This window comes from Capronia coronata (assembly GCF_000585585.1).
Source record: "Capronia coronata CBS 617.96 chromosome Unknown acBCG-supercont1.2, whole genome shotgun sequence".
Classification (NCBI taxonomy): domain Eukaryota; kingdom Fungi; phylum Ascomycota; class Eurotiomycetes; order Chaetothyriales; family Herpotrichiellaceae; genus Capronia; species Capronia coronata.
Genome location: NW_006912894.1, coordinates 1,401,482 through 1,428,141, shown reverse-complemented (window position 1 = coordinate 1,428,141; position 26,660 = coordinate 1,401,482). Strand labels below are relative to the sequence as shown.

Sequence of the window (26,660 nt, the reverse complement as noted above, 5' to 3'; positions counted from 1 at the left end):
TGCGTTGACATGTACACGTTTATCAGAATTGCCGAAAATACCGTTTTGAATGTTTCGTCCCTGGTTGCTTGCCTTTGGACCTAGGCCTAGTCCCGGAGTCGGTCCATACCTATCTGTCTCTATGCAGCCAAACGCCGTGCGTGCCGTGATATCTGTAAGATACACGTTACAACTTCTTGGAGTTTAGCCACTGCTTCCTCAAAGCGAGCTCTAGAGCTCTTCATCCACATCCATCAGGCCGTTGTCACCATTCCGGTGGTCGTGGCCGTTGGATTGCGCCGTCTTTTTGGCTACACTCGCCTCTTTATCAATCATCTGCCTTGACACAGCCACAATATTGTCTTCGATCAATCGCTGACCAACGTCTTCAATGTGTTTCTTCGGATCCACCTTGCCCACATACCGCGTCTTGAGTTGTTCAGGCGTTAATTCGTTCTCTTCCCGGACTCGGCGTTCATAGCCTTCTGCCAGGTGCACGAGTTGTTGCAGTCCTTCTTCGTTGCGCTTCCGCTCCTCAACAAAGCTGTGCGGCAATTCAAGACCCTCGGTCCAGACTTTCTTGTGCAGATTCATCAGCATGTTCTCTTCTAAGCCTGTCTTGCGGTATTGGATCCCGATGCTGTAGTAGTGTCTGTTTAGGCCGTGAATGAGAGCTTGTATGGACGGTTTGTTGAGATGACCCAGATTGGACGTGGTTTGGCGAGGTTCTTGGCCCATCATCATTGTTTGCGGGTTGATCAGCCGGAAAGCGTCAATGACGACTTTGCCTTTGACCGATTGTATGGGGTCCACGACAACGGCGACGGCTCGAGGAGTCAATTGCTCGAAGGATTGTTGGGTGTTGATATCGACGCTTGAGAGCCAGCAGCCGAAGCCAGGATGAGAGTGATACCATCCCACAACTGTTTCTGGCCTCCCTGTCTGACGAAGCATGTCCATCATTTTTGTCTGGAAGACTGGGTCGACAGACTCGACACTGACGGACGTTCCTGATTGAGGCATGGCGAAGACATCAACAACTCGCACAGTGAAGTCGTCCACGAATTCACCCAGCATGAGACCCATCACTTCCATGGGCACGCCTGCACGGCCATGCCGAAGCATCTTCAATAAAGCAAGGGAGGAGATGTAGACAGTCTCGGAGTTATCAACAAGGTTCGTATCTTGACCAGGTGCTGGGCCATGGCCTATGCCCATACCCTGCGCCGCAGCGAGCATGCGGTTGAATCGGTCCATTTTTGATTGTCGTCAAGGAGATGGGATGGAAAGTCGAAGAGGGAGTAGGACGGAGGTCTGGTTCGTGGCGGTGATGCGCCAGGAGCGGAGGGTGGGCTGAGGAACCACAAGGAGCAAATGCTGCTGTGTGAGAGCAGAAGTTGTATGCAAAAGGCTGCAAAGGCTTAAACAAGTACGGTCAATGATCCCGGAATGCTTTGAGATGAATGGCTAATAAAGACGTTGTCGCTTGTCGAAATCTGAGATGGCATGAGCTGCGCGTTCCTGGAGGCCTGCAAGTGGCCGCTTAGCAAGGTTGTTAGTAGGGCGAGTGCCTATCTAATCAATAGCGATAGTACGCAGATGCCTCTCTAACCTCTACTCTTCAAGCCCTCTAAAGTTCCCACTAATCGCTTAGCGTCATCCGCTCCCTCCAAAGTTGGAGATCTCACTTAAGTTTGTCTCTCTCTCTCTCTTTCTGTCTACATACCCTACATTTCCAGGGCATATCCATTCTGGTCGCGATATACCTCATCTGGCCTCAGGCTCACGAAGCTTCGCACATGTTCTCAATGTCGACAAAGTTCAACTAGATGCTGGTGACCAACCTCTCTACTCGAAACGCTCTCCGCGAACACCACCCATCCTGACCTTACCGCCCTCTACTCCCGCACCGTGGCCCTGAGGCGAGATCACGTCGTAAAAGCACCACCATCTAATCAGCCACTACAACGAAAAGCGTGTCACCTTTGGAGGCGAATAACTCCTCAAGAAGGCTTCTGCGTCGCAAGAGATTTGGTCCTAGCCCAGCAGCGCTGCGAAAGCCAATCTCTACACCATGTCTTTTGCACCGGTCGATCCGCCGAAAGTGCGGGACGACAGCAAAAAGCGAGTGGCATACTTCTACGATTCAGATGTCGGCAACTATGCATATGTCTCAGGCCATCCCATGAAACCCCACCGAATTCGACTCGCTCACTCTCTGGTCATGAACTACGGGCTCTACAAGAAAATGGAAATATATCGCGCCAAACCCGCCTCGAAATACGAGATGACACAATTCCATACCGACGAGTACATTGACTTCCTGGCCAAAGTCACCCCTGACAATATGGACGCGTATCAAAAAGAACAACAAAAGTACAATGTGGGAGATGACTGTCCCGTATTTGACGGACTTTTTGAATTCTGTGGAATCAGCGCGGGTGGCAGTATGGAAGGGGCTGCAAGATTAAACCGTCAGAAAGCAGACATTGCCATCAACTGGGCTGGTGGCCTGCATCACGCGAAAAAGAGCGAGGCTAGCGGTTTCTGCTACGTCAACGACATTGTCTTGGGCATCCTCGAGCTTCTAAGATTTCACAAGCGAGTCCTCTACATTGACATCGATGTTCATCACGGCGACGGCGTCGAGGAAGCTTTCTACACCACCGACCGAGTCATGACCGCTTCTTTCCACAAATACGGAGAATATTTCCCGGGCACAGGTGAGCTTAGGGACGTAGGAGTGGGCTCGGGCAAATACTATGCTGTGAACTTTCCTCTCCGCGATGGGATAGACGACTCATCATACAAGGGAATTTTTGAGCCGGTCATCCGGGCCACTATGGAATTCTATCAACCGTCTGCTGTGGTGTTGCAGTGCGGTGGCGACTCTCTCTCTGGCGACAGGCTCGGCTGCTTCAATCTCAGTATGAGAGGCCATGCGAATTGCGTTCGATTCGTGAAATCTTTCAACCTCCCTACATTGATCGTTGGAGGCGGTGGTTACACCATGCGTAACGTTGCAAGGACCTGGGCATTCGAGACAGGGACCTTGGTTGGAGAGGATATGCAAGCAAACCTTCCCTACAACGACTATTACGAGGTAAGAGAAACTGGCCATCGTCTATAACGCCTTTCTGACGTGCTCTAGTATTATGCCCCAGACTACGAACTTGATGTACGACCGTCAAACATGGAGAATGCCAATTCGAGGGAGTACCTTGAGAAGATCCTGATGCAAGTCTTGGAAAACATGAAAAGAACCGCGCATGCTCCGTCCGTGCAGATGACCGACGTACCAAGAGAATCACTTGGCATGAACGACGACGATGAAGCAGCCCTCGATGATATGGATGAAGACGAAAACCCGGACAAGCGGATAACACAGCGCAAGGCAGACAAGTATATTGAGAAGAACGGCGAACTGTCCGACAGTGAAGACGAGGATATGACTGGCGTGAACGGTCACATGTCAAACCGCAAATTACGCGCGGCTCAAAACTACCGCCATATTCTGGATGTCGGAGGCAATGATTCTGGGGTTGAGACTGGAAGTGCTTTGGACACCCCACAGCCAGGTTCTAGTATCCCTGATGATGGTGATGAAATGAACGTGGACAACCACGACCTCGAGGACAAGCCTGCGCAGAGTCCTATCAACCCTACTCAAGAACCCAACGGTTCCGCTGCGGCTTCACGTCCACAGTCGCCCAATCCGGCCCCCGCTCCTGCTCCAGCTTCAGCTTCATTCGATGATGGAGATGTTGAGATGGGAGACGCAGACGCAGACGCAGAGAATGCTGTTCCTGCGACGGCCGCTGATACCAGTGCGCAGGCGAACGCACCTAACCCACCTCCGGTTGAGGAAGAATCGACCATTACCGTCCAACAACAGCAGACCCCTCCGGCATCGCCACCAGTGCCACCGCAAGAAGAATCTGCACATGCGCCTACTACAGAAACGCCTGAGCAGGCTCCAGAAACGGTTGCGCAGACGGAGGAGCCGATCCCACATACAGCTCCGATTGTGGCGCCATCGGCGACCACCGAGCCTGAAGCTACGGGGGCAACGGCTGAGGAAGCGGCCATCAAGGAGGAAGTTGTTGCAGATGACGAAGTTGCCAAAGCGCAAGAAGAGGGACGAATGGAGCGAGAGGTAGCAAATGCTGAAGGCGAGGCTCGCACCGAGGCTGCAGCAAAGGCTGATGAGTGATCGCCACCTGCTGTGGTTTCACCTCGACAGCTTTTGCAACTGTACAACCTGAAATGGATCCATTCAGCTAGGCGCCTGGTTCATGTGGGATTAAGCCATCAAAGGGACGGTGTCTGTTGCTGTGCTTCAAGTTATATTCATTCTGACCGCTACGATTCTATCTGCCTTAGATAGATCCGCGGTCCTAGATAGCAATATGAGATGACCAAGGAAAAGCCATGCACTTTAAACTGATAACCCTGTAGTCATTTCCCTAGCCGAAGTCGTAGGATGAACGGTCTTTGCATCATGTTCGTCATACAGCGCATTTTTGGAGAGAGAGGTCTGCCTTCGCCAACTACACAGGAGACAGCCCAGTTATCACCGCTGACGAAAAGACATCTCGTGCTGGTGCTATTCTGAAACGGTCAGGTTCCAACACCTCCTGCCAGGTCAGTTCGCCATGTGCTCAGCTCTAGTTGCCTTTCCAAAAGCGCAAGTATATTCTTCCCACTCTTGTCATCAAAATAGATCTTCTATTGGGATTATACTGTTGGGGTGTCTCCGTGGTTGGTTGACTAGCCGCTGTGTGCAGTCAGCGCTGTAAGGTACCTATTGAGTGTTGAGGCTTTGAGCAATATGGGTGGGTTTTGGCTGGCTTGACTTGATGTTGCAGAGGCGAGACTTTCAGTCCTTGAGAGGAAGAAGCAATATGAGGGAAATGATCATTATTGGAGAATGATGGACGTACAACCCCAGCCATTTGACACGAGAAGCGCAGGCGTTGTCCGGTGTGCCCCCAGTAACAGATACTGGGTACTTAGCGAGGAACCCTAGGACCCTTAGGACCCTAGGACCCCAGGCTCCTTAGGCCAGTGTCGCCTCACAACCTATTGTTACCAGGCCTCCAGAGCACGGCCAGGGTCTGTGTCCGCAGCTTCCAACTTCAAACCTTCCGCTACTTTCTATCATCACTCCTCCACCTTCGCAGTGTTGGCTCTGTCACCTCGTTCTACGAGGCAAACCTGCTTCCTTGCCAACTTTCACACGCTCTCTCCATTATTTGTTTTCATCTGCTTTATCATCTGGCGCTGCTCTTATCGTGGGCCACCCATTGCATCACCGTCCAACCAAGCTGCCCGGCTGCGGCGGCGTGTCAAAAGTCACGACCACGTCCCATCCCACGTCACCCAGAAGCTGTTCGCGAGGTGTACTCAACATAGCCTCATAACTACGGATTCTGCCCTGCGGCACCCCTTCCCACGCTGGGTTGCATCTAAGTGAAGACTTGGGCATCCGGCCGTGCCATTCTCGCTATGCCTCTCTCCGACTACCTACCGAGTCCCGTCTCCTTTTCCAATCGACAGTTTATGGGAGCGCTGGTTGAACGAGACCAGTACAGCTTCACCAGCAATGCGATCGAGGTCCTCACAAAGAAGCCACCTCGCCATTCGGGCCATCCGGACTTCGGTCACCTCACCCTCCTCGTATTTGAAGCCGTGCTCGAAGTGGTATGCGTGAGTCTACCAGGGTATATCGTGGCAAGGCAGGGCATGTTCGATGCCGAATCACAAAAGTTCATGGCGAACCTCAACATCATCCTGTTCACACCGTGCCTCATATTCACAAAACTGGCATCCCAGCTGACAGCTGAGAAATTGGCGGATCTGGCCATTATACCCGTCGTTTTTGTGGCCCAAACACTGGTGTCATATCTCTGTGCTTGGGTTATCGCCAAATCCCTCAGACTCAAAAAGCGACAGAGCAATTTCCTCGTTGCCATGGGGGTCTTCGGCAACTCCAACTCTCTACCCATGTCGCTGGTCATCTCTCTGTCTAAGACGCTGAAAGGACTACACTGGAGCAAAGTGCCGAATGACAACGATGACGAGGTTGCCGCACGAGGGATCCTTTATCTTCTCGTGTTCCAACAACTTGGCCAGCTGCTACGCTGGAGTTGGGGATACAATGTCCTTCTTGCACCGCCTGACACGTACACCGAAGAAGAGGGTGGCACCAAGCAAGTGGACCAACTGGAAAGGGGGAGGAGCCAATATCATGATGATTCCGACTCAGTTGAGGAACAGCGCCGGTTGCTGAGTCCTAGCTACGATGATGTTGCAGACAGCACTGGAGAGTTCGAGGAGGACGACGACCAGACTAGGATCGGGACGGAATCTCCCCGGGCTACCAAGTCCGACGGTCTGAAAACGCCCCGAACGCCGTACAATCCCTCAGCCGAGTCCTCGAGGAATTCGTCCCGGCGGAATCTCAATGGTGCTTCAAAGGCCCCTGACCTGATGCCTACGCCTACAAATGGGATGGTGGCTCCCCATACCCGGCACAACTACACGGCATGGCTGAAAGCCCCCGAAAACCAGAGATATGATGAGAACTGCGGTGGCATCAAGGGACACGTGAACCATGTCAGAAACACTGTCCGCCGTCACAGCTTGATTGTGGGCCACAAGATCCGGACCGTGTCAATCGCAGCCTTCGAGTCCCTGCCTAAACCTATGCAGAAAGGCCTGTCCGCGGTGTTTTACAGACTCGGACGCTTTTTCGCCGGCGTCTGGGAGTTCATGAACCCACCACTCTGGTCCATGTTGATTGCAATCATTGTTGCGTCGGTGCCGCAGTTGCAGCATCTTTTCTTCAGCGAGGGCACCTTTGTGCGAAACTCGGTTACTCGAGCAGTCGAACAGAGCGGTGCTGTCGCGGTGCCTCTCATCTTGGTTGTCCTCGGAGGCAATCTTGCGAAGAATACTATTCCTCGAGATGAAAGCGGCGTCGTCACAGACCCGGGAGAAGAACGAAAGCTTCTGTGGGCCTCGCTCGTGACTCGCATGGTATTCCCCACTGTTGTGATGGCTCCCTTCGTCGCACTGCTTGCCAAATATGCTCCTGTGAGCATTGTGGACGACAAGATCTTCGTCATTGTCGTGTATCTGCTCAGCGGTGCCCCTGTTGCTCTCCAGATAGGACAGATCACAACGACCAACAATGTCTATCCGGATCTTATGAGCAGGATCTTGTTCCACAGCTACGTGGTTTGGATTCTGCCTTCCACGTTGATCCTCGTTCTCCTGGCATTGGAGACGGTGGAATGGGCGACTTATTAAAATTATGGAATTGGGAATTTTGGGCCAGCGCGTTACTTTTGTTGTTGAATGGGGGCTGGTAGGACACTCTCGCAGGGTGGCCGGACTGGCTTTGACAAGAACGCCGGTGTCGGTTTCCAGCTGTGGGTTGGGCTAGGCTTCTTGACGGACATCATTTGTTGGCGGAGAGGAGGTCAGGTCACACTTGTGCTACTACGTAGTAGTATAGAACTCAGTAGTTGTCTGGAATCAATGCACACGCCAATCCAGTCTCTTGTGCGATGGGTCCATTTGAATTCTGACGCTGACAATAATGGCCGGTGGGAGCTGGATCGTGTCAAGATATTGGCAGGTGTGCAACTTGCAAGAGGTTGCTGTGGCTTATCTGGCGCGCCCTCGGCAATGGAGGACGGCTTAAACCCCGATACTTGAAACACTGGCACGAGCTGGAGTCGGAAATGCGCAATAATAGCTCGAATGCTAGGCCTTAGGCTTCTCTGTTCGTGCTTCATATGGGGATTGACAGCCGCCAGAACGTACATCGTATCTAGCGCAGCCTCATACGTAGGTGGAAGTGAAGTTGGATTGAAGAGGATGCCAGTGTCTGGAAGATGGCATTATTGGCATAGAAGGAAAATGACGTGGCCATCATCTCTCACTTCAGAAGGTGATTCAAGTTGTACAGAGAAGATAAATGCTACTATAGTACGATAGGTATGTACATGTACCTACCTAACTACCTATATAGTATAGCAGGCTGGATGTTGTTATTTCAGGTACCCGAGTGGATAGAGAATCCTCATGCTATCGGGTTAACCTGCCCCAGGTAAAAGCCTAGGGAGCCTCCTTTTAGCCCTCAATAAAGCCGGTAGCCGTCCAGCCCACATGGGCCACGCGGCGACAGTTGTTCGGTGGTATTATTAGGCACTCTCTAGGCTACTACTAGGTAGTAGGTAGGTACTCAGGTAGTATCAGCCCAGGTAGAAGTTTTGTGCTGTGTTTAGCTATACTAGTAGGTATGTACGTGACCTACGGGGTAGTAAAAATAGGTAGTTGGTGGTCAAGAAGAGTACAATAATAAGTACCTTGGGTACTAAGTTAGGTCCCTAGGTCCCTAGGTAGGCACCTAAGGTACCTGGGCAGCATGTAGCACAGTAATCACTGCACCCTGCCGTCATCAACATTCCCATCAAACGACTTTGACACGCTCGCAATAACATGGGAATTCGGAAACTGCCATCCTGCCAACCTCTAGGCAGCGTAGGAACGCACCTTGTACCCAAAAGTCTCTTCGCCATCGTTCAATCATGCGCGATAGCATCCCTGTTCGGCACGGCAAGCCTGGGCCGGTAGCAGCCCAAATTGCTCCATCATGATGGTGCCCGATGAGCGTTATTATACTAGTACTACGTACTACCAGTAGTATCACTACTACTGTGCTACTGCCTAAAGTGCCTCTGTGCAGCTGGGCAGAGTACCTACTATATCACCTAATAGAGTACCCAATCACCTACTAGGTACCTAGATATGAACTTGCTTCATTATTACGATTGTGCTTCATCTTTCTGCCTGGCCTGCGTACGGCATTCCTGACACAATCCAACCCACTGCATCTCTCCTCCTGCTGTTCAGCATTCACGAGATCCTCCATTCATCTATCAACATTCTATCGCGACCACCCACTTGCGGCACTACGGTCCGACCGCCGAACCCAAAATTGTATGACCTGTTGGACACAAACCTGCTCCAGCGCCTCTGGGAAAACAAGGAGGATCCGCGGCCCCATCTGCTACTACTACTACTACCACTACTACTACTACTAGGACGGCCACTTCTGCCTTCTGCCAAACCCACCTCTTCCAAACACTGCACCGCAGTGGCCTCCAATTCCAATTCCAATCACGAATCCTCCATCAAAGTTATATTGACCCTCTTCCGTGCAATTGCAGTCCATCCTCTCCCATGCGCAGGTCCTGATACCTTTTCTTGCAAACTTTATCGTCTACCAACCTTTTTCGCGCCTTCTTCGCCTTCCGGCAGAATCGACTTGCCTGCAGCGCGCAAGCTCTGCTTGCTCAGCATCCTGGGTCGAATGAGCACGGCTGCCAGACAGTCACATTTCGCCTCCTTCCATCCTTCAACGACCTTACTCTCCTCCTGCCCGATCATACTTCTGACTGCGCCTGTCGATTCTGGTTCTTGCATCTTGCCATCTTGCTGTCTGGCGCATGCAGCCTAGAGCAAGCTGCACGGGTGCACCGGCGCACTGGCGCAACCAACCACACGACACAGCTTAGTGACCATGGACAGTACGATCCCTCAGCGGCCACCCCCGCGCGACCCATCCACGAGTCCTGAAGACATACAATCCGAATCATCTCCCAATGTGTCCCAGTCGCCGTCTCCAGATCCCGCATCCAAGCGTCCCTCGTTGAACACGCAAGACGGCAGCATGGCTGCTCCCATGAGCCCTTCCTCCGCCCCCCTCGGTCCGACCAACGCAGCAAGAAGGCCAGGCCTGTTTCCCAGCCGTGCGAGTGGCCTGAACTCGGATATACAAGCAAAGATGAAGGCTTTCTCGTTGTCCAGGCAAGGGGCACCTCCTTCGTCGGCACAGAATATGAGGCAGCAGTCGTCTGGCCCTGGCGGTTTCGTGGGCGGCCCGATCTCGGGGTCTTCGCCCGTTCCACACACAAACTCGACGTCTAACCTGCGACTACCGCCGGGCCTCAGCCGTCCCAATGCACCGAGCTTTGCGTCCTCGCCGTCCTTAGCCGCAGGCACGCCGCGACTGGCGAGCCCCCGCCCTCCTGTCGGCGGTCTGGCGGCGAAACGTGGTCTCAAACCAGGTGGCCTGAAGCTGTCAGACGCCCAAAAGCCTGTGCCCGCCGGGCAGGAGGCGGAGAAACAGGACACTGGATCTCAGTTCAGCAAGTACTCGAACATCATCGACACAAAGACGGGCACGTTAAACTTCAAGAACAAGGCTGTCATTCACGGCACTGGCATCGATTTTGCAGAAGGAAGCACCTTTTCAATCTCGTTGGATGAAGTAGACACCATTTCCGAGCTGGGAAAGGGGAACTACGGCACAGTCTTCCTGGTCCGACATGCTCGGCCCAGATTGCGGAGGCCTGGGCTAGGCTTGCGAGGTAACATGGTGCGACACTCGTCACAGTCGGTGGCCAAGCAGGATCAAGATACAGACTCTCACACTCCTACTGCGGGAACTAGCGGTCTGGTTATGGCGATGAAAGAGATCCGTCTGGAACTGGAAGACTCTAAGTTTGCCGCCATCATCATGGAGTTGGACATCCTCCATCGCTGTATCTCGCCCTTCATTATTGACTTCTATGGGGCGTTCTTCCAGGAAGGATCGGTCTACATATGCATTGAATACATGGATGGCGGATCCATCGACAAACTCTACGGGGACGGAGTGCCGGAAGGGGTGTTGAGGAAAATCACGTTGTCGACGGTGATGGGGCTGAAGTATCTCAAGGATGAACACAACATCATTCATCGAGACGTCAAACCGACCAACATCTTGGTCAATAGCCGGGGTCAGGTCAAGATTTGCGATTTCGGAGTGAGTGGTAATCTCGTTGCCTCGATAGCCAAAACCAATATTGGCTGCCAGAGCTACATGGCCCCGGAACGCATTTCGGGAGGTGGCATGGCTCAGGTCGGGGCAAGTGGAGGAGGCTCCTACAGTGTGCAGTCTGACATTTGGTCATTGGGTCTCTCCATCATTGAATGTGCACTGGGTCGATATCCATATCCACCGGAAACTTACGACAACATTTTCAGCCAGCTGAGTGTAAGCCGTTGTCCTGCCCTGACGACTATGAGTGAAAAAGCTAATCTCTTTACCCCAGGCCATTGTTGACGGAGACCCTCCCGACCTGCCGGCTGACCGGTTCTCCGAAGCGGCGATCGACTTTGTGCGTGGCTGTCTGAACAAGATTCCACGACTGCGGCCAACGTACGCGATGCTTCTGAGACACGCCTGGTTGGCGCCGTTGATGAAGCCTCCCACGATCTCGGAGGAGGATGAGGAAGATGGGGAACAAGCCGCCGAAGCTGGTATTGAGACGGCAGTCTCCGGCGAGAGTCTTCCCGACACAGCGGACAGGGAAGTGGCCGAATGGGTGAAGAATTCAATGGAAAAGAAGAAGGCTGGAAAGATGGCGGTCAGCAAGAAGCCTGCCTTGCATGAGGCACCGCTGGACGCTGTCCCGGGGAGTCCCTTGCTCAACCGGCAGGAGACACTGCCTTGCCCTGATGATCCGGCGCCGGAGGACGTCAAAGCCAACCCTGGCGTTCCAGTTGATTCTCCAGACCTGACGGCGGCAAAAGTAGAGGGCTTAGATTTTGCTTCATGAGAAACGGCTGCAAGGCAACGGGATGTTATGACGGCACTATAGAACAGTGTAACGATAACGAGAGATGAGAGAACGCTTTGGTACCTAGCAATATCAAGCATCAGTGACACGAAACGTCCTGGATTTCCCGATTACCAGGTGTACTCTATACTGCACCAAGTGGTCGAAGGGGCCTGGGCGTCCCGGACACTCAGTCTCTTCGGCTCAAAGAGAAGTATAAACAAGTTCATGCTGCCCTAGATACATTCTCGACGACCCTAGGCGTTGGTATGGGACTGCGACAGAGTGGTAGTGTCGATAGTCGCACCTGATATAGAGACCTGGACGTTGGTTGTCACGATACTAGTAGATAATAAATGAATGGCGATGCTCATGATGTCAGCAGGATTGGCGACCGATTAAATAGTGATAAGATAGTATCCAGCTTCATCTTCACCGCTCGCCTCTACCTATTTGCCTCCACCTCCACCCAATGGTCCAGAGCGAGCATGATATGACCCTTCCTGGTATTTCGACTGCTGCTCGGCCTCCCTCCAGCGGCAAGAATGCCAGCACTCGCGCGCAGGTTCTTGATCTGGGCGACGGTGGACGGGCTGGTCCTGCAAGCCCACGGCCCTGCTGACCATCAGAAAACCATCCAGATTGACTATCAACGGCGACAACTCAAGGAGATTCCCAACAGTAACGCCGAGCCTCGACAGGGTGTTGCGCTAGAATCTCACGGCATAATTGGTAGAGTTCCCGTAGTGTCTCGAATCCCGCAGGTGGAATAACCAAGTCTTCAAACAGGCCTGCTTTCGGTCGCCTCGACGTCCTTTCTCATTGCCATCACACAGCGGGAACAAGTCGCTCAGATTTATGGGAAGCCTGTCTTTGTCATCACCGACATTGCCCTCCTCCCTCTGTCGTCGCAGACGGACGCCGACAAAGCCATCAATGCAGCGACCGCGACCACATCGCCAGGCTCGACCGCATCTACTACAGACTCCGACTCCGAGTTGAGTGATCCTGGAGAGGACGACGACGATAGCCTGTCTAGTGATGCCGAGCCCAAGGCGCCTATAGCCGGAAAGCAGACGCTACAGCGAAGCTCGAGTGTCACGAGCATCGCCAAAGATGTCTGGGTTAACCGTGGCCAATATGGACGATTTGCTTCTCAATGGTTCTCGAGGAGGGGCTGGGGCGTGGATAGAAGTGGTCCAAAGCCGCCTGTGTCTTCGGATGCGGATCCAACGTCTGAAGGCGATGCAGCCGCTGCTGTAAACCTCCCGGAAGCAAAGCACGACGCGCCAGAATCTGAACAGACTCGAGCAGCGGAGCAGATCATGGCCGGCGGTTCCGTCCAAGACGCTCTGCCCAAGATTCTCCGAACCACCAAAATGATCTTGACGTCCGGCAGCTTTTTCTTTTCGTACGATATCGATCTCACCAGACGACTGTCAGTTATGACGGGCACGTCAAAGGCGCCATCTGCGGACTCTCTTGACCCGTTGGTAAGTGTGATTCTATTAGTGATACTGCCTCGGACAACAATGGCTAACTGGTGCAGTATTTCTGGAATAGACGCCTGGCAGCACCTTTCTTGGACGCCCGACAAGACTCATTATTGATGCCGATTCTGCAGGGGTTCGTGGGACAGAGATCATTCGTGGTCAAGAAATCCGAAGCGCGCGACGAAGCATCAGCAGATGTGGTGTCAGCTGAGGATGGCAAAGCCTCTACAGGTGTGGACCAGGCACTCAACCAGGCGAAGCAGAGCCTTGCGAGCGTGGATGGGGAGACCCAGGATTATCTCCTCACGCTGATCTCTCGTCGATCGGTCAAACGATCGGGGCTACGTTATCTAAGACGAGGAATCGACGACGAAGGGAATTGCGCCAATGCCGTGGAAACCGAGCAGATCTTATCGGGCCCGGACTGGTCTCCCACCCGGGGGATACGATCTTTCGTGCAGATCCGGTGCTCTATCCCTCTGTACTTCTCGCAGTCGCCGTACGCGCTCAAGCCAACCCCAATGCTCCATCAATCCGCCTCCAAGAATGAGATGGCATTCAAAAGGCATTTCCAGGACCTCAAGAGGCGGTATGGGGGTGTTCAGGTTGTAGCACTGGTGGACAAACATGGAAGCGAGGCCGTTATTGGCGATGCATTCGAGAAAACCTTCCGCTCTATGCAGGAATCGCGTCAACTTGACGGTGTCCAGTTCGAATGGTTTGACTTCCATTCCGAATGTCGCGGCATGAAGTTCGAGAACGTGTCGAAATTGGTGCAGAAAATTGAGGACACGATCAACGGGTACGGTGAGACCGTCATCTCGTCAAAGGGAGTCGAAGTCACGCAATCCGGGGTCATTCGCACCAACTGCATGGACTGTTTGGACAGGACGAATGTGGCGCAAAGTGCTTTTGGGCAGTACATGTTGCAGAAAGACCTCGGTCAGGAGGGATTCGAGATCGATCTCCTTCACGACGAAAGTACGACCTGGTTCAACACGCTGTGGGCTGACAACGGGGACGCGATATCGCGACAATATGCTTCGACAGCGGCGTTAAAAGGTGATTTCACCCGCACTCGCCGGCGCAATTACCGAGGGGCATTGAACGATTTCAGCTTGACCTTGACCCGCTACTACAACAACATGGTCAACGACTACTTCTCTCAGGCAGTCATAGATGTCCTGCTGGGCAACATGTCGTGGAAGATTTTCGAGGATTTCGAGAGTACGATGATGAACGTGGATCCTGGAATATCAATCGATCAAGTGAGGGAGACGGCCATTGAGAACTGCGCCAAGCAGGTCATTCAAGATACGGACGAAGATCTCATTCATGGATGGACGATGCTGACTCCGGCGCATGATAACACCTTGCGAACACTCCCGTTTGAAGAGGCCGTAGTTCTCTTGACAGATGCGGCCATCTATTGTTGCAGATTTGACTGGACGACTGAGAAGCTCGCGTCGTTCGAGAAGATTGATATACGCTCAGTCTCGAAAATCAAGTACGGGACATACATCACCTCGACATTCAGTGAACGACAAACGAACGAAGAGCTGAATGCGGGCGTGGTGATCATCTACCAGCCCGGCAAGGGCAATACCATTCGAACCAACACTCGGTCCTTGCAAAACTACGTTGCCCCGAACCATGAAGTCGACGGCGGCACCGGCATTCTCTCCTGGCTGAGTCCCAGCTCGCCGGCGTCGTCAAAAACGCTGGCACTGAAAGTAATCCCCGCCAGCACGCACTCAGATGCGCCACATCAACATCGCAGCCAGACGCCTCTTGCGGTGGCCGAAAACATTGCGGAGGAGATCCGCAGGGCCATTCTGGGGGGTTCGGCCGCAGCAGACCGGGAAGCAAAGACAGAAGAGCTTGTAGAGAAGCAGGACATCATCTCGCTGGAGGAAGCGAAGAAGCGTACGGGGTATTTTGAACAGCTGGGATACACGATCAAGAAGATGGTATGGTCGTAGAGAGAGCCTGCGAGAGGTTTGGGTAGAACGCAAAGACAACAAGGTCATAAGCCTAGATGGGCATCGCAGGTAGTCAAAGCCATCAACGGGGAGTCCAGAGTTGCACAAACCCTGCTGGTCGACGATGAATGGTTGAACAGATGGATAAATGAATGAATGATAGAATGATGGATGTTGTGTGTGTCGCTTTCCTTTCGTGGCCGGTGCGGAGCAGAATTTCCATCCCAAGACAAAGAAACTTGAACCCGAACTTGCACCCTGCAATCCGCAGCCTGCGCAACCCATCATCTCCGTCCTCCTACCACAACCACCACTTTCCCATCCATCAGTGTGTTTGCGACACACTCTCTGTCTTTGTCGTCTTGTATCCCCCGGCTGCGATCGTCTCATCCGGCCTTAACCCTCCGCCATCCTTCCGTTGGCTGGTGCGCTTCTACTCTCCCACTCCCGCACCAGAAAATTCGTATTTCGTCCCGTCAACGGGCCCGACCTACGATCGACGATTGGGCCAGGATAGCTCGCCTGGTCTTTACGACATCCTACTTCCGCTCTCCTACTTATACCTGCCTTGTCGCGCACCCTCCTTGTTCTGTGGCCGGCGCGCAAGACAATTTGCCCGCGGATTCCCCTGACGACGGCCCATCTCCGGCTTTGAGGTCTATCATTCACTTAGACAGGCCCGGTGGGCGACGGTGCCCGTCATGGCGTGGCAACCGGAGGAGGAAGGCTTGAGACAGTTGTCTGAATACCTCAAGAGCTCTTTGAGCGGGCATGACAGGAATAAGCAGAAAGAGGCCGAGCAGGTATGTTTGACAAAGCCACCCCCGGAAAACTTCAACATTCCTATGCGCGTTCAGTTCAGCCAGAACAGTGATTGACGGACAACTTTCATTGCAGATGCTCACGAATGCCCGCAATAACGGTGATTATGTGAACTATTTGACCTACATCTTCAGCAACCCGCAACTTGGCCAGCAGCTGAGTTTGAACCCGCCCAGTCTATTCCTCATCCGCTATGCCGCAGCAATCAATCTCAAGAACTACCTCAAGTTTTTCTATCACAGCATCACTAAAGATCAACTGGCGTACATCAAAGCAGCCACCCTCACAGTCCTGCGAGACCCCAATCCGCAGTTGAGAAGTTTCGCGGGAACCGTGATCACCGAGACGGTTCAACAGGGAGGGCTGCTTCAGTGGCCGGAGATTCTACACGAGTTATTGTCGCTGGTCAGCAATGCAACTGGAAATGTCTCGCCCGAAACCCAAGAGGGCGCCATGTCCGCATTGGCCAAAGTCTGCGAGGACAACAGAAAACTGCTGGACAAGGAATACCAGGGCCAAAGACCGATGTCAGTGATGGTCCCGAAATTGCTGGAGTTTGCGAGCCACCCAAACCCCAAGATCCGGGTGTTCGCTTTGACCACCTTGAAGTCTTTCATACCTCAGAAGTCGCAGGTGCTGTTCTCGGCCCTCGATGTCTATCTACAGACCATTTTTCAGCTCGCCACCGATCCCGACGTGCAAGTGAGAAGGATTGTTTGTCAATCACTTGTGCAGCTGGTCGACGCCAGACCCGATATGCTTGCGCCCCATCTTGACGGTCTGGTCAATTACATCCTGACGCAGCAACAATCATCGGGAAACCCGGACCTGGCCCTGGATGCCGCGGAATTCTGGCTAAGCGTAGGTGAACAAGAACAACTCCGGGATCGAATGGGCCCATATCTGGATAAGATCATCCCCGTACTGTTGGCGGGGATGGTGTATGGAGAAGACGAAGTGGTTAGGCTTGGGGGCGACGAAAACAACGCCGATGTTGAAGATCGCGCAGAGGATATCAAACCGCAGTTTGCCCAGTCTAAAGCCGGCAGAGGCGTTACCTCTGAGAAGGAAGATACCCCTGGCACGCCGCAAGCGAATGGGACGTCGTCCAAGGATCCCGACCTTAGTGACGGAGAGATCGAGGACGACGACGATGACGACGAGTGGGACGACGACGACCCGGAGAATGCCTGGAGTCTGCGCAAGTGTTCGGCCGCAGCGTTGGATGTCTTCGCGGTCAACTACCATTCGAGCGTCTTCAACATCATCCTTCCATATCTGAAAGACAATCTGTCTCATAACCTGTGGCCGAAGAGGGAAGCGGCCGTCCTCGCCCTGGGGGCCATTGCGGATGGATGCATGGATGTTGTCTCTCCGCATTTGCCCGAACTTGTGCCCTTCTTGATTTCCCTTCTCAACGACGAAGAGCCGGTTGTTAGACAAATCACCTGCTGGTGTCTGTCACGATACTCCGAGTGGGCGGCGAGGCTGGAATCGCCGGCCGACCGACAACGATACTTCGAGCCGATGATGGAAGGCCTGTTGAAGCGAATGCTCGACCAGAACAAAAAGGTTCAGGAGGCCGGAGCCAGTTCCTTTGCCAGCCTCGAAGAGAAGTCCGGGGACAAGTTGAAGCCTTATGTCGAACCCATCCTGCGCCAATTCACCGAATGCTTTAGGCGATACAAGGACAAGAACATGTACATCCTCTACGACTGTCTACAGACCCTTGCCGAGAATGTGGGATCCGACATGACCAAGCCGGAACTGGTCGATCTGCTGATGCCCGTCTTGATCGAGCGCTGGAATAAGATCCAGGACGACTCGAGGGAGATGTTTCCCCTGTTGGGTTGTCTGGGCTACATCGCCATGGCGTACGGCGACACGTTCGCCCAGTTCGCTCCTCCCATCTTCGACCGGTGCATCAAAGTCATCTACTCCAACCTGCAGCAGCACATGGCCTACCTATCCGGAGCGACCATCGACGTGCCAGACAAAGACTTCATCGTGACCGCACTAGATTTGTTGTCGGCCATCATCCAGGCCATCTCGCCACAGAACTCGGCGCCCTTGGTACAGAACTCCCAACCGCAATTCTTCGACCTCCTTTGCTTCTGCATGGAAGATCCCACCACGGACGTGCGGCAGTCCGCGTACGCCGTGCTCGGCGACTGCGCGATAGCACTGTACAGTTCTCTGGACAATTACGTGCCGAAATTGCTGCCCGTCGCGATCCAGCAGCTCGATCTGGACGCGATGCCGGATACGGACTCGGACAGCGGCTTCAATGTGCTCGCCAACGTGTGCTGGTCGATCGGCGAGATCGCGGCCCGCGCGCCGACGTCGCGCATCTCGCCCTTCATCGAGCCGCTGTACCAGGGCCTCGTGGCGATCATCAAGAACGAGGAAGTCGCCGACCCGGCGAGCGAGAACGCCGCCACGGCGCTCGGCCGACTCGGCATCTCGTGTCCGATCCACCTCGCCCCGTTCCTGAAGGATTTCGCCGAGCCCTTCTTGCAGTCCATGTCCAAGATCTCCACGTCGCACGAGAAGGCCTCGGCGTTTCTGGGCTTCAACAACGTCATCGAACGCAACCCGCAGGCCATGGAGAGCAGCCTGGCCCTCTATTTCGCCGCCATTGCCCAGTTCCCGCAGAAGGGGAAACAGGGCGCCGAGTACGCCGAAGTTCGCGCCAGTTTCGCCCGAGTCATCCAGGGCTACGTCGGCCTCATTGGCGCCGATGGGTTCAATGCTTTCCTGTCCGGCCTGACTCCGCCGGTCAGAGCGAAGTTGAGAGATGGATATGGTGTTGGAATGGGCTGAATTGCTGTCGGTCAAAGTGGAGGCTGATACGTCGTTGCATCCACTCAATAAGACGGGTCGATGAGATCACAGGGGAAAATGAGCCGCTGAGATGCTATGGGTAAATGAAGAAAGACGTCACGCACGTTGGTGGTCCAGAATGGGACGAGAGTGGGACGAGAATGGGACGAGAGAGTGAGAGAGAGAGAGAGGAAAAAGTATCTAAACCGTCCATCTCTGCTAGAACAGGAAGCGAACAGAGGCGACCATGGAAGAACAACCACAACTTGATTTCCTCGCATCAAGCTCAGATGGATCATGCGGCGGTCCTCTATCTAGATACAGGGAAATAAAAGAGCAGAGAGGAGAGAGAGTTAGAGACCACAGAAAGAAAGAATCAGAAGGATTGCTTGTCTTGTCTCCCATCTCGCCGTCTTCTGTCTTTTCTACTTTACTGCTGTTTCCTTTAATTCCAAACAATTGATAACAGCGTGTGATCGTAGACAGACAGACCTCTTGATCTCGGTGTCGGTCCCGAAGCAGTGTACAGCCATCATCATCATCACCACCACCACACTTGCTTTGAGAAGGCCGGCCGGCTGGTCAACTCGTTGGTAGGTGTAGAGGGAAGAAAGCCACTGGCTGGCGCTCGTCAGGCCGCAAATCAAATCCACAGCCAAGGCTGGCGGCACGAAGATGAATGCAAAGTGGCTATGAAACACCCTTGTGACAAGAACAGAACAGAACAGAGAGAAACTCCTCTGTCTGCCTATGCCTAGATACCCAATCCCAACTCCAGCCGCACCACGGTCCAGAAAAGTGCGCCTCTCCTGATGAGAAGTCAAGCACGGGCAGTTTCGTGGATTGCTTGACGGCGGATTCAGTCCACCGGCCAAAATGTTGATCTGCGTCTACGGAGGTGCGTCTGTTTAGAAACTCACTCACTCACTCACATGTTACTGCGCAAGGGGATGGAAAAGCGGCGAGTTGGAATGTGTGTTGTTTTGTGTTCGAGAGGAGACAGACGAGAAGATTTCTTTCTAGAATCGTACAAAATTTCTCCAGGACTACCTCCTGCTGTCCCCTTACCCTGGGAGTCAGAACGTCACGCATCACTCGTTCTTTCGGTATCAATCAAGCTGAGAGAAGAAAGAACAGCCAAGGAAAGAAATTCTGCATTGAGAGCAAGCATTGTACTGAAATGTAAGAAGGGAGACACCGACCGTCTTGCACTTACAAGCAAGCAGCTTGGTATCGAGATGCTAATGCTGCCTCGAAGCCCCACAGAAAAGAATAGAATCGGCTTCCCATCCCATCATTTCAATTCAGGCTGCCTTGGGAGGCCCGTGGCGGATGATTTTTGACGAGGTTTTGGCCGTCACTGGTCAGTGTTCCTCCCTGGTTCAATTTGAGACCGTGTCTTGTCCATCCACTCACCAAGAAAACCCAAGAGTCGACGTCAGATCACTCAAGCTGAATGACGATAATGCACCGTGATCGCAGATATGGTAGAGGAAGAAGTGCCCAGTCAGTCCATACGCCAATGCAATAGACTTAGCTGATGCTTGAAACCCGCAACTGAGTGGTCCCAAAAGTGACCAATTGCCGATGACAGATGCCTTTGCGCCGTTGAATACCAATGATCGTAGTTATTGATAGGCCAAGAGAGGTTGCTGCAGTTTTAGACCATGATAGTTTTCTGGGCAGGAGTAAATGCGTATTTGGGCATCATCGCCATCTTCTCTTCAGGGCTTGTTTCGTTGTCAGAGTACACCAACCTGGTTGTTTTGGGTTTCTCCTTGTCCTTCTTCTCTGATTTCTCCTCGGTAGCATCTTCTTTAGCTGGAGCAGACGCTGTCGGTTGCGACTGTGGCTCCGATGGCGCTGCTGCTGCTGCGGCGGCGGCGGCGTTGGCATCCGCATGCTTCGAGGCACTCGCAATCAAATCGTCGAGGGATGAAGCATTTTGGCCGTCGTCAGCAGAGGAATTGGTTGGTAGGATGGTGGGCGGCGGTTGTTGTGCAGTGGCACTCGGCGAAGCTTCGTGTGGGCGATTCTGATGCACAACATTATGCGCTGGTGGAGGAGGGATCTGGCCTTGATGCATCTGCTGGAACTGAAAAGCATTGACAGGAGGAGCGCCAAATGCAGGTCTTTGCGGCAATCCTGGAGCGCTAGGTAGACTTACACTGCCAGTACGAACTGGTGCAGGGAAACTGCCATTGCCGACCGGGGAATGAACGCCTTGTGCCAAATGCATGGGTGGAGATTGCTGAGGAAACCCAGGCGCAGGAGATACGGTGCCAAATGGACGAGGTGCAGCAGCCTGGCCATGGTAAGACTGGCCAGGGTAAGTCGGTTGATATGGAGGCGAGAAGCTGGGTTGACTTGGATAACCCATCGGGGGCTGTTGATGCTGGAACGATGGCTGTGGTGGCTGAGCATACGGTTGGGGTGGATATGCCACAGTAGGAATTTGTCCGTAGACTGGTACTCCGGGCTGCGGCGTTGAAGCCTGCGCATAACCTACCACAGGAGGCGACCCAGCAGTAGGGAAATTACTTGCCGCTTGATAAGGAGTGGCAGCTGGAGCTGGAGCTTGGGTGAAGGAAGGAGGTTGACTGTACGAACCATTTGTAGATGGTGCAGTGTATGTTTGCTGGTAGCCAGGATAGGTTGGAGAGGCGGCCTGAGCTTGATGTTAGTGAAAGTGACGCATCACAGGCAGCTTGCTACTCACCGAAGTTGTCTGGGGCTGGTTCTGCCCTGACGCAGGAGGGTTTGGTGTATCGCCTCGACTGCTGCCCCCATTCTCCTGCTCGGCGGCCAGTTTCGCCGCCTTATGCTCGGCCAAACGTTTCTTGAGCTCTGACACCGACTCCAGTTTTGGTTTCTTGGGTGCATTGGGACCATGACCCCCTGCAGCAGGCTTCGCACCTGCTGCCTGCCGCTCAGCTTGGGTTTGGTGATAGGCGGCCAGGACGCGCTGCGCATGTTGTTGAACAATGTCCTCCGGAATGCCTTCCATGCCAAAGATTTCGATGTCCAGGCCAGCCCGGTTAGGGAGGGCATTGTCAACCGCAGTGAGGTTTTCTTTGTGGACTTGGCTCATATGGACGCTCAATCCTATGATCGTGTTAGCAAATGCCGGGCACGAAAGCAGACTGGATGTAGCATACCTCCAGCAGTGTTCAGACGTCGCCCGCATTTTTCGCACTTGAAATGTTTCGCCTTTTGATGGTTGATCAGGATTTTGAGATCGTCAAAGTCGCGTTCACAATAGTAACACCATGGCCGCGAGAGGATCTCTTCGACATCGGGATGATGACGTTTCTTCTTGGTCATATTGAACTAGCTGTGATGTTGTGTTGGGGCGAGGATTGTGGTATGAAGGTTGGGCAGTCTAATCAATGGATGAGGGACATCTAGATCAAACAGTCGCCGTGGACAAGAGAGTATGTGTCGTGAAGATGAAGTAAGGTGAGGTGAGGTGAGGTGAAACGCAGCCTGCGAGAAAAAGTGGCTGGCCGAACTTGAACTCGATGCAGTGAAGATGAAACGGCCTTCACTGCCAAGCTCGGAGAAATGTAGTGCCGCTGCCGACTACTACTAGGGCGGCGCAGTGCGGCAGCCTCGCCTCGAGTTCGCAGCCTCGTCAAGCACTGCATACTGCGTACTGCATACTGTTCGCCACATTACCTTATGTATGTGCTTCGAAAGATGGACTCTATTGGAGTATGCATAATCTGCATTCTTTGACTGAAGCTCAGCAGTTCCAGCAACTACCCATCCAATCTGTCTGGAAAATGTGGATGTGTCATGCGCCTATCACCTGATATGAGTGACCGTTTTTATGTCCAACCACCAATCTCGTTCTATCAATCGCTGGTTCGTCTAGTATTCCGTAGAGAGCGTCTCTTTGGAGGCGTGATATCAGCCACGGATATGGAGTCGCTTTCTTCCTTCTTCAGGCCGGGTCTCCAGCCCGAGCCGCCGTTCAACTGCACACCGTTCTCCACGGAAACAGCGTGCTCCTGTCTCGATTCCTGCTCCGTTGCCAGTTCGGCCTGGACTCCGTCTTCCTCTTCGTCATGATTCATCAGATGTTTGATTCCCACCGGCCCTTGTCGGTTCGATTCTTTCTTCGATCGACCAGCTGGCTTCGCATTGTCTTGAGCCTCCGCTACGTCGACTGTCTCGGCCATTGGTGCAATAGAGGGCGGCGTGCCACCATAATCTGCTCGCAGCTTCAGCTTTGTGGGCGTGCGTTTGGGCTTCGCATCGTCTGTAGCTTCATTGGCTTGATTTGCCGCCGGCGTCTTCTTGCTTCGAGGTCTCTTGTCTTTGTTTTCTGCCTTCCAGTATGCCCACTTCTTGAACATGCTGAAGCTTCGCACAGGGTTGACGCCGTTCACAATCTTTTCTTTCCAATCTTCCGCCTGGTTGGGATCATCATGCAACCATAAGTGGTTGTGCTTGACCGCCTCGACGAGCTCTTCGTCTGTCCACTTGCGAGCACGCAGCTCGTCAGGCGACAGCCCTTGCCAAGATTCCTTGGTAGGGCCAGTGGCCGGAGCATTCTGAGCTGCAGCTGTGTCGGCGGCCAGCTCTCGTGCTTCTCGTGCCTTGGTGTATTGGTTTGGGTGCTTCGGCTTGCCCTGAGCATTCACCTTCTGGCGCTTTGCATTCGGTGTCTCTGCACCTCCGTCCGCCGCCGGGGTGCTCGCCCTCTTTTTGCCGGGGGTGGACGCGGCCGACGGGGTTTCCGACACCTCCCGCGTGGGCGGGTGCTTCTTGCCGTCGAAGCGGGTGCGCGTCAGCCGCTTGTCCACCGCCTTGGACGGCGCTTCGCCCGACACTTCACTGGTTGGGGTCTGCGGCCGGATGATTTCCCCATTCTCATCGACATTTCGTCGCACGTAGGTGATGTTGTACTCATCATGGTGAGTCTGCAGTTTGGGAATCAGGGGTTTGCCCTCCTTGACGACAGGGACCCAACCATCCGGGTTCTTTGGGTTGCGGGCGTTCGCCAATTTGGCCTTGTACTCCCTCTCCTTGGGGACGAAGCCGCCCTGCTCGAACGGTTCCTGAAACAGTCGGACATCGTGCTTTTCTCGCTCTGTGAGATCCTCGGCATGCCTCAGCCCTGGAATGCCGGCATGGAGCAAGGCGGGTCGGTTAGGCTCGTATTTGTAGTTGTAAAGAGCAGCTTCCTTGCGTTCTTCGAAGACACTGTGTTCTGGCAGCGCTTGAGGATTCTTGGCATGGTTCTTGCCTTTGAGGTTTGCGATTTGTCGTTCCAAATCCATGTATTCGTCCTGAGCCAATTTCATGGCAATCTGGTTGTTGGCACTGGCGGCGTAAAGTTGCTTTTTGCTGAGCGTAGGGATGTTCAGGAGGAATGCTTGGGGGTCGCTCAACGGTTGGAAGCCATCCTCATTTAGTTCTCGAGAAGTGTAGAGTTCGGGCCGCGTGGACTCGCCAAAGGCGGACTGCCATATTGAGTCGATCTCCATGGCAGACATGGTAAAGAGCAATGAAAGGACAAGAGTACTAGCTGAATGCTTTTTCCCATGCACTGGATGAGAGGTTAATGATTTGACTGTGCAAAGAAGACCCAAGGGGAATGTTGAAAAGGTTTGAGAGTGGCAGAAGAAGTCCAGAGGATAGAAAGAAGTAGGAGTCCTGGCAGAAGCGAAGCTATTGTGGGAACCCGCGCGTGCTGCTTGTTCAGAGACAATAGGAATGAATGGGGAGCGACCCGAAAGAGTCAACAATACGAGTGAATCTGGTTGTAGTGAATGCAAGGGTCTGGCAGAATAGTCTGTAGTCTGAATACAGCGGGCCGATAGAAATGCCATTCATGGCCGTCGCCATCGCATCTTCATCTTCCTCTTGATCCTCTACGGTCCCCCATCCACCAATCAGCGTCGTGGCGCCCATACTAGCCCAAAGAGGAAACATGTCTTGGCCGGGAATTTTTCCCATGCAGTGAATGAATGAATGAATCAATTGATTGCGTAGCACAACTTGAAATGCCATTAGTAACTCGGTTCTATTGTCAATCAGGCACAATACTAAGGACGAGATTATGCTTTGATGCCACAGGAAGTTCAAACGAGGTGGCCCAGCAGATTGGAGCTGAATAAATTATGCGCTTTGCGTCAATATCTCATACAGGTAGTATCAGAGACCTCAGGTCTTCTCTCCGCTCTGGCAGAGAACCGTCGAGGTCACTTGGGACATTGATCTGACTGGAGTCATGTCTCTCCTCAAGCCGCGCCTTCCTGGCCTCTCGCGGCTCGTTCTCTCATTCTCTTCTCCGTCGTCTTCTTCGCCTCCTCCACCCAAGTCTCATACGTTCCATCCTTGAGCTTCATCGCGACCACGCCCTTGAGCACCTCGCCCGTAAAGCCGACGAAATTATGCCGCCGAAGAGCATTCTCCCAGTCCCATTGCGCGCGTTTCCGCTTCTCCCGCGTCAGACTCTCATAGTCCTGAAACTCTTGGGCCTTGATCCTCAAGTCCTGACAGACAGCCATAAGGTTGAACCGCACTTCGCCGGGCGGATATCGTTCAATCCGCCTCTGGAGCACGGGGATGATCTTCTCGGGGAACTCGTCCGGGGTGCAGTCGCCATGAGAGATCGGGTAGGGTTGTAATCCGTCCAACTCGTACAACTTGCCGTGGTGGCACGTATACGCAATGAAATGGAAGACGTCTTCTGTGCCGGCGCTCGCGTCACGCTGGGTCTCGTCCGCAAACGGACTTGACCTGGCAAAACTGTTGTGTGTCTCTCGAATCAAGTCCGAATTGGACAATGACTCTCCCCTCAAGCCCGCATCGAAGCCCGTTGTAAAGTCCTTGAACTCTTGTAGTGCAGGTCCTATATCGATTCTTGCTCGCGTCGCATCCGCGCCGGAAGATGACGCATCACTGGACTGGTCGTTGTTGAGAATGACTGACAGAATGGCTTGTGTGCCACAGGCATTTTGGATCGTTTGGGCGGCAAAGAATAGTCCTTCATCCTCCACTGCTGCAGGGTCGTATGAACCGTCTTGGGGAACTCCTTTGTTTTCGGATGATGAACCGATCCATTTGAAGAGGAAAATGACGCCGTAGACAGGACTGTCCCAAGAAGAGGTGTTAGCACTGGCCTCTGCATAGAAAGTGCGGTCTGGCGAAAGAGCTTATGACCAGACAGGACAGGGCTACGCACGACTTTCACGTTACCTCAAAGCACGAATGGAGTCGGCGTCTAACGAGATCAGCTCTTCGAACTGCACTCCCTTGACTCCTAGCTGTTCAATCAACGATGTAAAGACACCCTGCATAAAACCGCCGGTCAGCGGCCGCGGCTCATTCCACACCGTGAAGCCGGAAAAGGCGCCCACTCACTTCGTCTGATTCGATGGTACTCCAGCCGCCCGCAGATGCATCTTCCGCCATTGCTGGTGAGCAGAGAGGAGGACTTCGAAGGCGCAGGCCCGGATGTGGCACGGGCGAGCGATGGCGATGTGCAGAGTCCAACCTGCGCCGGGGTGGGAGTTGCAATTTAAAACGTCGGTGTCGAAACGCAAGGTGCGGATTTGTAGGAGCCCGCAATGTTATGAACCCAGGACAGCCGTACTAGTAGTAGGAGGATGGAAGATGCGATTCACTCTCGATTGTATCTTGTTGACTTGACTGCCTGCGATATCAACTTGTTGAACTGCGCTGGGACAGAAATATTTATGACGTTGATCTCGTCAAACCTCAATACTTCTCAGCTGTCACAATTACCTACATGCCTAAGGTACTGACACTTCCTTTCCGTTATTTGACCAATGCCTCTTTACAAGATGTTCCAATAGGGAACTGCTCAATTACTAACACATGCCCATCTGGGTCAACGCATGGATCAT

General features: G+C 53.3%; 9 protein-coding genes across 9 annotated transcripts; 5 read left to right on the top strand and 4 right to left on the bottom strand.

Annotated features, from left to right (window-relative positions):
• Positions 1 to 210: 210 nt before the first annotated feature.
• Positions 211 to 1,236, bottom strand: A1O1_02190 (26S proteasome regulatory subunit rpn11; the record flags this gene model as incomplete). Its single annotated transcript, XM_007723101.1, has 1 exon — positions 211 to 1,236. One exon carries the CDS (start codon positions 1,234 to 1,236, stop codon positions 211 to 213), a length of 1,026 nt encoding a protein of 341 aa, XP_007721291.1.
• Positions 1,237 to 2,053: 817 nt separating this feature from the next.
• A1O1_02189 (histone deacetylase 1/2) lies at positions 2,054 to 4,192 on the top strand (the record flags this gene model as incomplete). The annotated part of the gene is made up of 2 exons (XM_007723100.1): positions 2,054 to 3,082; positions 3,131 to 4,192. The coding sequence occupies 2 exons, from the start codon at positions 2,054 to 2,056 to the stop codon at positions 4,190 to 4,192; spliced, it is 2,091 nt and encodes a 696-aa protein (XP_007721290.1).
• Positions 4,193 to 5,487: 1,295 nt separating this feature from the next.
• Positions 5,488 to 7,293, top strand: A1O1_02188 (uncharacterized protein; the record flags this gene model as incomplete). The annotated part of the gene is made up of 1 exon (XM_007723099.1): positions 5,488 to 7,293. The coding sequence occupies one exon, from the start codon at positions 5,488 to 5,490 to the stop codon at positions 7,291 to 7,293; it is 1,806 nt and encodes a 601-aa protein (XP_007721289.1).
• A 2,281-nt stretch (positions 7,294 to 9,574) lies between these two features.
• Positions 9,575 to 11,657, top strand: A1O1_02187 (STE/STE7 protein kinase; the record flags this gene model as incomplete). The annotated part of the gene is made up of 2 exons (XM_007723098.1): positions 9,575 to 11,092; positions 11,151 to 11,657. The coding sequence occupies 2 exons, from the start codon at positions 9,575 to 9,577 to the stop codon at positions 11,655 to 11,657; spliced, it is 2,025 nt and encodes a 674-aa protein (XP_007721288.1).
• Positions 11,658 to 12,202: 545 nt separating this feature from the next.
• On the top strand, positions 12,203 to 15,132 carry A1O1_02186 (uncharacterized protein; the record flags this gene model as incomplete). Its single annotated transcript, XM_007723097.1, has 3 exons — positions 12,203 to 12,389; positions 12,447 to 13,150; positions 13,207 to 15,132. 3 exons carry the CDS (start codon positions 12,203 to 12,205, stop codon positions 15,130 to 15,132), a joined length of 2,817 nt encoding a protein of 938 aa, XP_007721287.1.
• Positions 15,133 to 15,833: 701 nt separating this feature from the next.
• On the top strand, positions 15,834 to 18,777 carry A1O1_02185 (uncharacterized protein; the record flags this gene model as incomplete). The annotated part of the gene is made up of 2 exons (XM_007723096.1): positions 15,834 to 15,935; positions 16,030 to 18,777. The coding sequence occupies 2 exons, from the start codon at positions 15,834 to 15,836 to the stop codon at positions 18,775 to 18,777; spliced, it is 2,850 nt and encodes a 949-aa protein (XP_007721286.1).
• Positions 18,778 to 20,437: 1,660 nt separating this feature from the next.
• Positions 20,438 to 22,101, bottom strand: A1O1_02184 (uncharacterized protein; the record flags this gene model as incomplete). The annotated part of the gene is made up of 3 exons (XM_007723095.1): positions 20,438 to 21,445; positions 21,497 to 21,882; positions 21,936 to 22,101. 3 exons carry the CDS (start codon positions 22,099 to 22,101, stop codon positions 20,438 to 20,440), a joined length of 1,560 nt encoding a protein of 519 aa, XP_007721285.1.
• Positions 22,102 to 22,634: 533 nt separating this feature from the next.
• Positions 22,635 to 24,281, bottom strand: A1O1_02183 (uncharacterized protein; the record flags this gene model as incomplete). Its single annotated transcript, XM_007723094.1, has 1 exon — positions 22,635 to 24,281. The coding sequence occupies one exon, from the start codon at positions 24,279 to 24,281 to the stop codon at positions 22,635 to 22,637; it is 1,647 nt and encodes a 548-aa protein (XP_007721284.1).
• A 747-nt stretch (positions 24,282 to 25,028) lies between these two features.
• Positions 25,029 to 26,205, bottom strand: A1O1_02182 (ubiquitin carboxyl-terminal hydrolase L5; the record flags this gene model as incomplete). The annotated part of the gene is made up of 3 exons (XM_007723093.1): positions 25,029 to 25,884; positions 25,990 to 26,084; positions 26,155 to 26,205. 3 exons carry the CDS (start codon positions 26,203 to 26,205, stop codon positions 25,029 to 25,031), a joined length of 1,002 nt encoding a protein of 333 aa, XP_007721283.1.
• Positions 26,206 to 26,660: the final 455 nt, after the last annotated feature.